Source organism: Nestor notabilis, unplaced genomic scaffold (assembly GCF_000696875.1).
Source record: "Nestor notabilis isolate BGI_N333 unplaced genomic scaffold, ASM69687v1 scaffold32236, whole genome shotgun sequence".
NCBI lineage: Eukaryota > Metazoa > Chordata > Aves > Psittaciformes > Psittacidae > Nestor > Nestor notabilis.
The window spans coordinates 10,758-24,588 of NW_009931984.1; the positions used below are offsets into that span (position 1 = coordinate 10,758).

At 35.2% G+C, this 13,831-nt stretch overlaps 1 protein-coding gene across 1 annotated transcript in view; it reads left to right on the forward strand.

Annotated features, from left to right (window-relative positions):
• The window catches only part of LOC104407007 (1-phosphatidylinositol 4,5-bisphosphate phosphodiesterase zeta-1-like), a gene marked incomplete at both ends in the record, with an annotated part of 14,114 nt that extends 8,331 nt beyond the window's left edge, over positions 1-5,783 (forward strand). The window contains 3 exons of the mRNA XM_010016159.1: positions 3,264-3,494; positions 3,933-4,089; positions 5,667-5,783. Of these exons, the coding sequence (XP_010014461.1) occupies positions 3,264-3,494; positions 3,933-4,089; positions 5,667-5,783 (505 nt within the window). The remainder of the gene's footprint in view (positions 1-3,263; positions 3,495-3,932; positions 4,090-5,666) is intronic.
• Between the last annotated feature and the right edge of the window lie 8,048 nt (positions 5,784-13,831).

Consider the following 13,831-nt stretch of genomic DNA (forward strand, 5'->3'; position numbering starts at 1 on the left):
TTTACCCAGGACTGTGTCAGGTTTTCACTTCATCCAGAAAATTAGTCTGCCAGTGTCACCGCTCCAATTTCCTCTTTTAGGCATATTTTGCTTTTTGGTATTTTTAATGGAAGAACATTAGGAAGATCCTCTCACATATTCTGTGTCTACTACAGAGCACAGCAAAGAACCGGAATTTTTAAATGTAGGGGACTTCTTCCTAGATAACTGTGTCATATGAAAACTTGTTATGAAACAGATGAAAAGGTATTTCTGATATAATTAATATCCATTTAACTACTGCTCAGAGATTACTGACAGTATTGGTTTCAAATACCTCAGTAACTGTGATTTATAAGGTTGCCACAAAGAGATCTATTCACGCTTTTCCTAAGTGTGATTCTATTCCTCCCTAATTGAAGAATGCTGTTGTGGGGTATTTTGGTTTTTTTGGTTTGGTTTGGTTTGGGGTTTTTTTGTTTGTTTTGTTTTGTTTTGTTTTGTTTTGTTTTGTTTTGTTTTGTTTCTTAACAGTTGTACTTAACGATAGCATCGTGTTATAGTCAAGATAAATTTTGTCAATTCCTGAAAAGCTTCCCCCATGGTAGACTTCATGGAATGTGTCTCATCTTTACCTTATATCAGTATTTAAGACAGTAATTTAAATCTTGAAACAGAAAATTATGTGAAAATTTAAACTGATTTTAACCTTGTTACTTAGCAAGATTCCTGCCCATGGAAGAGGGGCTCTAACTAGATGATCCTTAAGGTCCCTTCCTACCCAAACCAGTCTACGATTCTCTGATTCTAGCACCTACGAGCTGCTACAAGCTAGACAGGAGAGAATAGAGAAAAACATGCTAAATCTAAATAGGGGAAATTATTCTCTTCTTAATAGTGATGACCCAAATCCAGGATTTGTTCTATACATTTCTGAGCAGTGAATTTTGTCCCTTTTTACATTAATTGCAGTGGTCAGAAGGTGGGTTTGCCTGATTCATTCCAAAGTACTCATGATTTGTCCTGGAGTCCTGTATTACTTCAGCTGCTTTGATTTGTGTTATACATCACATTAACTGGGATGCCTATTTAGTATGAGAAATAAGTATTGTTCATTTAATTATTTAAATATTTGTTCTCATTGACTGTACGTATAGGCTTTTGCTTATGCCACCATTAGAGTCCCATTATCCTCTAGGGAAGATGTTTCACATCTTTGAATCTTTTCTTTTTTTAGGATGTTTACAGTTTATATGTGAGTACATAGTATTCATATATTTTTTAATATTTTGCATTTTATATTTAAAATACAAAAAAAGTCATAATGAATGTTCAGTTTCAGCTCATTATCTCCTTAAAAGATACAAACAGATGCCATTTCACATAGTCATTGATTTTGTAACTATACATTTGTTAAAAGTTTTTGTGAAGAGCTATTTGAAGCTCAGACTTAAAGTCTGTGGTATGACTTTTTTCAGCTCATGGTTCACTTTCAGTAATTTGGGTTAACTATTATTGCAATCTGCTTCTGGCTAAAAAATAGCAAAATTTCTTCTAGCTAGAGTATTTACTGTAACTGTTCTTGTAAAGATTTTAACATGGTATCTTTATAGAAAAAAAATATTTCTGCTACTTTAAGGTATTTACATCTTTGCTAACAGTTTGTAAACAGAATTTTAGAAACTGACTTAAAACATCATGGCCCATTTTAATATGATGACAGTGATTATGATCTTTTTTTGCTTAAAGTAAGTTTACATAATGAAGGCAGTAATATATCCATAGAAAAGTTTTCCATCCCTTGTATACCAGGTATTTAAAAAAATAGAATTGCAGAATTGAATCTTACCTATGAATAACAAATTACGAGACCAAAAATGGATAGAATTGCTTTTAAATATTGGGAAATGTGAAGATGCAAAAGAGCTCTTTAGAAATATGAGTACCATTACTCATATTAAAACTCTTCTAAAAATATTACAGAAAAAAAATGAGTGCTTCAATAAGAAATGAAGGAAATGTTAAAGGGCATCCTTATTCTGAATCACCAGTGCAGACTAATCAAATCTTACACTAGCATGGCACTGATTGATAGATATTAAGCATAGGATATCTCATTTCACTGGCACACTGTCAAACTACTAATACAAGATCTGAAGTGATAAGAGGATTATCAGCAATGGAGACTGCAATGTAAATAAATTGAATGCCTATTTCTCTGCCTACAGCTCTACTTTGTATTATAAAGATTTGTATATATATATATACATGTTTCTATCGCCCATGTGTTTCATATTTACTTAATGGATACCTTAAAATATATCTTTCATTTAATGTCTAAGTATTTGTTCCTTACTTCTGTAACCTTTCCAGCAGTGTAGCCTTCTTTTTCACTAGTGTATATGAAACTTTAAGAATATCTTTATAAACCACTTTACCCAAGATCCTAAGCAAGTCTTGTTACTCACTGGCTGTTCCTATATACATAGGTAGAGATGAATGTCTGCTACATTAACAGCTGTTTTACTATGAATATTACTTCATAAGTCTAAGTGAAATTTATCCTCAGGATTCAGGTGCATAGATGAAAGCCACCTTATTAGAAATAACAACATCTAACGATTCCCCTCCCCCTTCTATATTGTGGATATTGAAACATGCCCATTTAAAAACAGAGAGACTGATTAGGCAAAAAATTACCAATCAATCATCTTTGTCAATTTCCTTGACCAGGTAAGATCAACATGAGGGTCCACTCTAAAATAATATAATGATAAAAGTTTTAATTTGGTATGCTAGACAGATGTGCACAAATGCACTAATAGAATAGGGTAACAAGTTTTCAGCTGCTGCAATGATTGCTAAAAAGAAAGCAAATTAATATCAGATACATGTCTATAAGTCTATATAGAAAAATTAATTCATGCATAGTAAAAAACCACACCTCCTATGTCTTATCTGACCATCACCTCTGGCACATACTTGACTTCCTGCCTTAATCTTGCTCACAGTTTCAGCATTTGTTTATCTGTGTGGTGGATAGATTTTTTTCCTGTCATGGGATTAGATATTCACTTTCTGTTGTACACTTTGATCTCCAGATTCTGTTTATTTTATTTGCTTTTGACTTCTGCCACCAATATTTATCTTCACTTCATTGTGTTACCTCACTTTGTTATACTTAATAAACAGCTTTGAGTATGGGTTAAACAATAACTAGATGTGAAACCTACAGTTAATGCGTATATAATTCTAGTTACTACTGTTTAATCTCTTTTCTACAGGCATTAAAATTCAAAATTCTAATAAAAAACAAAAAAGTTGGAACACTTGAGCAAAGTATGCTCAGGAGAGATTTAGATAGTCATGGTGAGACAGGGGAAGTTTCTGAATCTGAAAATGTATCCGATGACGAAGATGACAGTGATGATACAGCTCCTCTTTGCCCACATCATGATTCCTCAAAAAGAAAAGGTGAAGGTACATCTTCAGCCCCACCTAGGAAAAAAGCAAAGGTAATTTTTGTCTCAATTGAATATAGAAAACACATAGATGTGTACCAGTCTTTTTTTTACAAAAGAAGGAATATATTATCTTAAAATAGAGACTAAATTTAAAAGGTAGGCTTCAAAATTACTTAGAGCAATATATTTGGAAACAATACATCTAAACTCCACCTATGTTTTTTGCTTTCAAATCTTGTGCTTGTCCCAGATGCTCAATAACGTAATAGATCTAAAATAAGGTTGCTCAACTGCTTTATTGGTCTCAAGGCCCTCCTGGAGCTATGCGTGGAGAGCACTGATCGCAGTTCTTGATAATGAAGGATAAAGTGAGCTATTTCTTCCTGCAGTCCACCATTATACCTTCTTGTTAATTGTAATTAATAATAATGACATATGTGTATTTTGTGATTTTTTTATTCTTCCATTATTTTGTACTATGATTATCAGATGAAAAAGGTGAAAATTGCCCTTGCATTGTCGGACCTTGTGATTTATACCAAATCTGAGAAGTTTGTGAGCTTTGAGCACTCCCAAAATCATCAGAAGTGCTATGAAAATAATTCAATTGGAGAGGTTCGAGCACGAAAATTTGTAAAACATTCAGGTAATTTCTTTTGATTTAATCAGATAAAAGTTACAATATGACTATGGTTCACTGCTTAGGCATTGGGTTAAATTTTTGTGAAATGCATGCTGTCCAATTTTATTTGGTTGTCCTTATAACATTGCTATAGAAATATCTAACTATTATTTGCACTGCATTTTTATGTTTCAGTTGGTTTTGTAAGGAAAATTGAGCATCAGTTTTAATTTCTTGTAGTTTTATTAGAACAAATATTAACATAGTATACAAAAAGTATGAATACCTTTGGATTCATTTTTTTCTGCATCAAATAATTTAGATGTTACAGTCAATACTTGAAAGTGTGTGGAATACATTTCACACACACATACCACCCATGTGCAGTCTGTAGTACTCACTGTAGTACTCACTGGAGCTGGGCATGTGGTAATCCTGGCTTTGATGATAAATATGAATAAGAGAATCTGCATTGAGAGAATGATTAAACCCCATAGCAGGCAGATTGCTCCACTGGACCATGTCTTTCATACCAATCATGTCGGATTATTCAAAACTCATCCTGTGTGGAGCTTCTCTATTTGGTGCAGCCAACACAGTGCAGCCTTTGCTGTTTTAACTCCAGCTGTCTATCAGCGACCTTAAGGGAGCGTTAAGAACAGAGATCACTGAATGAAGTCTGCCACTGGCCCATTCATTTAAGGCCAAGCCAGCTGCCATCCACCACTTTGTGGAGATGATTCGATGGTTGATTAGATGAAAGGTGCTGAACGGCATAAAAACAAGTAGACTTTTTTTAGATTACCATAGAGTCCCTCTAGCAATCTACTGAACATAAAAGCAGGATGGAAAGGATCAGAGTGATGACCCTGGAAATATAAAGCTTCCTTTTTAATTACTAAACAGGAATAGCGTACATAGAACTAATCTGAAATTCTCCGCATCTGTGTAGTTTATGCTTGTGTGTGAAGGAACACTGCTAGGAGTAAGAAAACTCGCTTGTATAGTTAACATCATCTGAAGATTTTGAAGGAACCAATTGTCTTTTAGAGATGCACTGTTCAATGGTCTTGAGATTATTCAGTTATTTTTAAACCTCAAAACAAATTATGATCATTTTGGGATGATTGTTTTCCTACAGAACTACTAAAGAATGAGTGGGCTTTTTGACCACTTTCCTGTTTTGTGTCTTTTAGTTTTCCATGGAGACACAGTGGGCTTTAGTGTAAAGATCATGCATTTACCAAACAAAGAGGTGAAGAAACAGAATACTTCCATGAAGTAATGTTTCTTGGTTATTGAAACTTTAACAAAAGACTGCACTATACACAGATATACTATATCAGATTCAAACATATACAAAACATTCAAGTTTAAAAATAGTATTTTAACCATATCTCAGTGGCCCATACGCTACCATTACCATGCATATAAATGTCCTAAAATAGAAATACATTTATATGATATACTCATTGTGTGTAAAAAAAATAATAAAAAAAAATGCTGGATAAGATTATTACATTTTTATTATTATTTATTCAAATAGGATCTTTCTATTAACAAAGTTTTTCTTACCAAGGTTTTATCAATCTGTTTTTCAGCCAGAGATTTTGTTTTACATACGTCAAAATTCATTACAAGAATCTATCCCAAAGGAACAAGAGCAACCTCTTCAAATTATAATCCTCAAGAGTTCTGGAATGTGGGGTGTCAAATGGGTATGTACATTCACAGAGTTGCATTCCAGGCTTTGTAGAGAAGATGATGAATCTTTTTCCTATAGTATTTTTTCTGTTATGTAGGTTACACATTTTCCCTCAGTGGCATCACTTTCATTTCGTGTTATCTAAACTTTCTGTTCAGTCTACATATCCTAGTAATTTTTTATCCTAGAATCCAGGAATGCTGGTATGTAATAACTAAAAAGAATATTATTTTCATCTATTTATTTTTGAAATTAGTTACAATTAGGCAGTAAGTAATTCTAAATATCACTTTCTGTTACATAGCTATACCTTACCCCGAATATCCCAGTTTATTTTAATTCATTAATTTCTTTAAACTACTTCTTTTTTTTTTCTATTAGATAATAAGAAAAACAGCAGTAAGAATACACTTTAAAGCTTTGAACTTTATTTTGTATTATTCCTAGCCCTAAGCCTAAACAAAGCACTATTTTATTTTACAGAAATGTAGCAAAAGAACATATATAAACAGCTTTCAACAGCTAAACCAGAGTTTTATTTTTATATATTATCTCCTTTTTATTAACAGTTCTATGATATTTATATGTGGGTGTCTGTAAGGAGAATTCAAATGATAATTTGTATGTTACTCCCTGTGTATTTGGGCTGAAATTATGTTAACTATGTTACCCTAGGTTTTGAGGTAAAAGTGAGTGTGCTTTGCATTAAGCACTGTAGTGCCAAAAAAGAAGAAGAAAAATTACAATATGCCTTTCACAAAAATGGAAATAGATTATAATGGTTTTGCACGCTGTATCAGCCAAATCCTACAACCTCTGTGCTTATTTGTCAGCTGTGGCTAAGATGTAACTAGAGCACGTTTAGAAGAGAAAATGGCAATGGTAGCTTGTTATTCTTCTTTTTTTTCCCCTTTCCTTTTTTCTTTTTTTTTCTTCTAATTTTTCTTTGAAAGAAATTCTTTTTTCAGCTGAGATCTAGCACTCTTTATAGATACTTTGCAGTTAGCAAGCACAAGGAAGCATCTGCCTGTTTATCTAACGGTGGGAATTGTTGTAATGCAATTGCATTTGCTTTTTCCAAGGGCTGGGCTATAGCCCTGAATTAGAATAGGTAATGGAAAGATATGTATGTGCAGTTTAGGAATTTTTACAAAGCAATGGAAGCCTCATCTGAAGGATGTGTGTGTTTTCAATTGTTTTGTGTGACTGGAGTGACAAAGATGCAAGAGATGTGGGCACAACAATTAATACTGGTGTCAAGAATTCTCATGATTATGACATACTACTGCAAAGAAGCATTCAAATGCTCCTGGTCAGCAGAACACTCAGGTAGAGCTGCGGGTCTCCAGTGACTGTATAGGTGCAGTCTAAGTTTAGCATCTTCCAGTACAAAGCGTATTAGTTCCCCGAGCAATGAAATAACAATAACTTTTGTTTCTCTTCATTTCAAGTTAGTTTTTAATTTTAAATTGTTAGAAATAAGCACGACTTCTGTACTCATCAGGCTTTGAAAAACCTCTCACCTGTAAGTACTTTCCCCTTTTTAATGGCATTAAATACAATCTTGCCTTCATGTCTTTAGCTTAAAAGATTCTCAGTTACAGAACATTTTTTTCTGTATGTCTGCTACACCTTCTTCAGCCCTAGGTAGAGAGCAATATTTTTTGCATCCTCATATATATTCTGTCTTTGATTCCACACCAAGGCCACCTGAAGGAGACTGGGGGGGGGGGGGGGGGGGGTGAGCAGGGCAATTTGCCAAAGGCTCACTGTTTTCAGAAGTGAAAATATGGTCTCACTGTTATATTATGGTACACACTCATAGAGATGGGCACAGATTTCACTTTGCCTGTAGGGCTCTGGAGTTTACATGCACCTTTGCTCCAGGTTTTCTTTTTCACTTGTTTCCTTTCTTAGCTCCCAAAATATCTTCCAAGTTACCTTCTCAGAAATGTTTTCAACAGTGTGCTTTTTCCAATCAATCTTGCACATGCATATTATTTGTTGTTTAACCCCCTAATGTATCTCCAGATACTTTCCTACAGTTATAGAATTTAGAAGGAGCATCATGCCTCAGCTTTCACTGGAAGACTGCTGTTCCGACGCCTGTGGCCCTGACCACAAGCAGTGGAGGATGTCCTCAAGCCTAAATTTTCTATCATTTGCAGTCCCCACCCCAAGCTACACTATGCTGTCAGTGCCACATGTCGAGACAATGTAGGAAACAATGACTAGGGACATAGCATGAATTTGGCCGCTCAGTGCTGGTTGTTCCATGAAAGAACTGAAATGTACTCAGATCTCCCATAATTCTCGCATTGTTATAAATTCTGCTTCTCATCCTGACTTTTGCACTGAGGTATAGTTTTACAAGTACAGTGGGAGTAAAACGATTGCTAGTTAGTCTACATTTTGTCTGTGCCATTATAAATGTTTATTGATAGTACGGATTTGGACTTGGGCTAGGCTATTGCTGGAAGTATCTTGCCATTTCAATACCATTTGCAATCGGTTTGATTACATTCTGTCCTTCTGGTTGATTCTCACTTAGCTTGATGTCATGCTATTGCTGGATTATTTTCCTGGGGTGGTGCACTCTCCATAGACTATCCACATTGCTGTTAAAAACTTGTAAGTTTATTTCATGCTTAGAGCAAGGCTGGCCAGAGGTCCTTAATTTAAAATTGAATTCATGTCTCAGGCTTATCTTACTGCAGTTTACTAGTTTTCTTTTTAGTCTGTAAATCTCCACACTGATCTCTGCAAAGAGTATCCATTTGTTAGATCTCAAACAGGACTGAAGTCTTATTGAATGACTACGCTGAATGTTGACTCAGAGTATATTTTAATGAACAGTCAATCTAAACATTAGTGTAAAAACCATATGATTTTTGCTGCATAGGGGCCTTGGGCCCCTTCCTGGAAGAATTAAAAATATGCAGGAAGTGGTTAGATCTGCCCTCTTGGTCACATCATTTGAATCTTCATTTAAAGAAACATTTTTCTCATGGGAATAAGCTGATATTATAAGCAATTCTCCATACATATTGTTTCCAAGCCATGCCACATCTATTCTTGATTCCCTAATCTGTTTTAGATAACTGTTTGGCAGAAATTTAACTTCACAATGCATCTCCCAAAGCTCCACTCAGTGAAACTTCTGCTGATGTCCTTCCAGACAGATTTTTTAATTTTGTGTCTGTCTTGTGTCCATACAGCCCACATACCCACCCTTGTCTCCCGGCCATTGTACTCTGCATCCCATGCACAAAAGTAATCCCTCCAGATACCTTCTACCACTTTCCTAAACCTGTTCACAGGACTCCTAGATTTCTCCTATGTCACGCATCTGTTTCTTCAGCTCCTTTCACTCTGCCCACAGCTGCTAATTTACCCTTCTCACCTTTAAGTTCCTCTAATATCCATAATTGTTCTGGCTGGAGAAAAAAAACATACTAGGTTTTGTTCACGTTTACATATAATATGCCCTTCCAGGCCTCTGAATCATGTAAATGATGATAGCTGAGTTATTCTTTCACTTCCCTTAGTGACAGACTCAAAACAGTGCTCTCTTCTGTATCTTGCTAGCAATTTTCTCTACATTGGTTAGAATGTATTAACTTAGAGCAACCCAGCACTCAGTTGAAGCAGGATGAAATGGTTCAACAGGCTCAAGATTTGTTGGGGCTGAGGATGAGAATTATGTAATTGTGTAAATCTGATTTCCAGAGGAAGGCAAGTTAGAAGCCACAGTAAAAAGTACATAATTTCCACACAAAATCACTTCTGGATATCACTGTGCACTCAGTGCCCATTCTCTGAACATTGAAACTCATAAGAACAAGATAGGTTTTGTGAACAAAGCAGCATTATAGAGCAAAATACTTTTTATAGTCTGGGAAAATTAGTATGCTTACTGCATACAACTGCAGTGTGACACTGGAAAGAACTGGTTTGGTTTATCCATTTCTCCTTTTTATTTAGCAAATAAATGGAATGTGAAGATTTATGCAGGGAAAGAAAACTCAGGATGGTGATTTAAATAAACAGGTATCAGTTGTATTATATTGACTGACAAAAAGAAAGAAAAAAACCCCAACCAACCAACCAAAAAATCGCAGTGTGAAACAAGCAAACAAACGAACAAAAAAACAAATCGAAAGACTTAAATATCCTTTTGAATATGTCCTTTACAGAAGTAGAAAACATTGTCTATATGTCAAAACAATCTACAGGAATGACTAAAATATGCAATAATTTACATGAAAAAAACATACTATGGCAGGTACAGAATTTCGGTTTACAATAGCCTATATAAAGCATATGTTTTCTGGAGCACTCATAAAAATTTATTTGATGTTGTGAATGTTCCAATACTTGTATGATGGGTTTTTTCTTATTGTAGCTTTTATTTTGGCCTGTGCCACTAAAATGCAGCTTGGCAATTTTATCATATCTGTTTTGTGGCCAAATCTTGTGTGCAATAATATGACTAAAAGTAATGAACAAAGAGATGAGTGATAAAGAGTTCTTCAGCTAGTTCTTTTTTTAACCTCTGAAGCTACCTAGGGAAAAGGAACCCACTCATCTAGATCTTGGTATGCATCACCTGTGCAACTTAAAAATGACCATCAAGTCTGATTTTGCTTGGGTCAGTCTGAGTGAAAACTTAAAGAAGAGGTAGACTTTGGAAAGCCTTATAAAGAAAGATAGGGCATAGGATTACTAATTTACTTCAGAATTTTTGGAGATAGTATGTTTCCTGTGAAGCTGTATTTTCCTTTCTCCCTGGACAAGCGACAAAACTCAAAAAACGACTGATTTAAGGTTTTTTGTGCCTAAAAAACCAGATTATGTTTGATCATAGAAAGTTTAGATATTCTCACAATCTTAATGAACGCTATGCATTTTAGAATGTGTGATGGAGTGTCAAATTTGGTAAAGGAATTTATGAATTAATGAAATCAAATCTAAGGAAAAACACAGGCTCTGTTATTAAAAGACTGTGGAATACTGATTTTTCTTATAGACATAATTAGTTTTTCTGCATTATAATTTCATACTCTTGGTTATTATTTTTACAGGAAATTTTTTTATAACACAGCAAAAGTGTAAACCAAGCATTTTCCATAACAGAGTTTTTTTCAACAGCTAATGTGACATCTGAAACAAACTGCAAATATTCATTACATTAGAGCTTTGAATTGTTGTTGCCTGAATTTCTAGTGAAATGTGTGAAGTAACATAGCTAGTCTCCAGCCATTAAACAGAGCTTCAGCTATTTTTCCAAACTGGGCTCCAGATTTTTTTTCACACTAAAACACCTGCTCAAAGGCAGAGTATAGGTCTGACATATCATACACCTCATGGCAAAAACATGCCCAGGATGTTCTGTACCTATTCTTCCAGCCTAGAACTCAGTCTTTGTTTGGGCTTGCAGTGGCTGTGGCTTTATCCCATGACTGACTCACCAAGAATGTGCTGTGAGAAAGAGAAGAAAGATTCCCTGCTAGCTCCCAAGCCAAGCGATGCCCTGGAAGAATGAAATGGGAAGGCTTAGAAAAGTATCTCTCGGTTGGACACTCCCTCTTGTTGGGGTTTCATGGACAAGGCTAGTTATAATAGGTCAGCTGCAGAAAAGATGCAGGGATCAATACCTGTGTTATTGTTATCTTCCTAATTTGCTTTTGGCAGTCCAAAAATTCATTTTTAGGAAGTGAAAACTAGATCTTGCACAACTGACATAAATTTTACTAAATACTGTTGAACAGTGTGTTGTGGAAAGATAATACTAAATGCCTAACAAAAAAAAAAGTGTTTATTATTAACAAAGTCATGTAGTTGGAAAGAAAATCCACAGCTGTAATAGGCCATATGGGCATCATGGTTTGTGGATCCCAAGAAGAGGCTTGCTCTGCTTCTTACTGTTTGCTCCTGTAAGTTCCCAGCCCAAAGGGATAGCTATTAGAACTGCAGATTCCAGGGATATGATTAATCTCATCCTTAAAAGTGTGAACCCGTTTTCGGTTACATTGTCCTTAAACTTCATTGATAAGATCTCACTAGTTGTAGTGGGGCAGCTAATTTGTGTAGACATCTATAATCTATGTGGGAGAATATTTTGCTGATATAAGAAGCTACCCAAATATACTCAACTTTCCTTTGGAATAGCTCCAAGGGTTGGAGGTGTTTTGAATAATGGTTTCATGTTTCTCTTGCAGGAGATAAAGCTCTTGGTCTGCTCTGGAGCCTGCTTCTTTTTAGGCAGGTTTTTTAGGCAGGTTTTTCTTTTTTTTTTTTTGGTGCAATAGATACTGGAATTTCACTTAAAAACAAAGAATCATGAAAATTCTATCATCCATTTTTCCAGCTATATATATTAAATCCACAAGTGTAGATAAGTAATAGAACACTAAATAACTGATCTGAAATGTAGTCAATTCTAAAGAAACACAGAAAAAATTGCAGGGACACAATCGCCTCTGAACTCGTTGATGACCTGTTCTAAATCGTGTGTCAGAAACCCAGACTAAAACAGGAAAGGGAAGCTGATAATATATGCTGTTCTGCCAAGAAGCACAAGGCAAACAAATTTTAAAATTATTTCGGAAAAGTATCTATTTCAGGTGTGAAATAAGTGAAATGACAACCAGAAGATGCTCAGGCTTACTGAAGTGTAACTTTCAGACCGACACATTAATTAAATACAAAAATCAATTCAGATTTTAGATTTGACAGTTCATCAGAAATGCTTTGGGTACTTTTCCCATGACAGCCTCACAAGAGAGGATACCTAATTGAAACCAGTTGCAGATATATTTGGACAATGGATGATTTTTTGTCACCTGACATCTTTTTTTCCAGTAGAGCTACTTGTAATTAGGTAGGAACAATGTCAGCAATTATAAATATTAAAATGACTGAATTCTTAACATTTCTAATGACAGTGACAGTGTCTTTAGAGCAATAATACTGAATTAGTCCAAAGATGATAAGGACATACTGACTGCACATGCCAAGCATGATGCGTCAGACAGTTATGCACGTTACTCAGTTCTCAGAAGAGTAGTCCCTCTACTACAGCAGAATACCGTATGATGTAAGTCACGCAGAAATTAAATTTCTGTAGAATACGAGCACCCATTTCAAAATGCATCAGTGATAAGCAAAGCCAGAGTTTATAATTAAGCTTAATAAAATTTGGAGTCTGAATAGCTGAAGCCCCACTTTATTCTGCAAGGAGAGGAAAAAAACACATAGAGCTTTTGGACAGGAAAAGAGGTGAGAGACAGTTTGTATGCCAAAATTTATACTAACCGGTTAAGTCTGCTGTGTGCTGTAAGGGAACCAATCATCACGCTACACTTTTTCTTTTTTTTCCTAGTAGATGTACGTGCTTCTTCATAAAATTTGGGTGGAATCTCACCTATTCATTGATTTGGCAAGAGGGATAAAGCTGCACAAAGATCATCATAAAGCCCAAGGCAAAGGGGATGCTGAGGACACTTATAAAACTGATTTTGGACAGTATGCCCATGAGCCTGAACTAACAAGCACTCAGAGGTGGCAGTGGGGATCAGAGTGACTTGTCAAGGCAGGACCAGAACAGCAAGTAATGCTCAAGCTCAAAGCCACCCTGTTATAATTTGGCAGAGTCTAAATTATGCTGGAAGTCTTTCTAGTTTCTCAGATAGACTCAGATGAAAAAGATGTTTAAAAACCACCATTTTCCACAGTTTTTCCAGGTTACATGTTCTGACCACTTGGTGATAGAGAACATGATCTTCCTTACATCTGCTGTTAGTGGAAAGAGTTTACAGAGTACTATAGTATGCATTGGATTTCTCTTATGCAAACTCCATCAGATTGCATATTAGATTGAATAATATTTTCAGTATTATTTGTACTTGAGAATAGTGTGATAATGTTTGTACAGGGCTTAGAAATTAGTGTTATATTTATCATTCAGCTCATGAAGGTATAATCATATTTTAGTTTGATAGAATTTATTTACTACTGATAAGAGATCCTCCTGCTGTGTATGTGTCCTGGGTTCAGCTA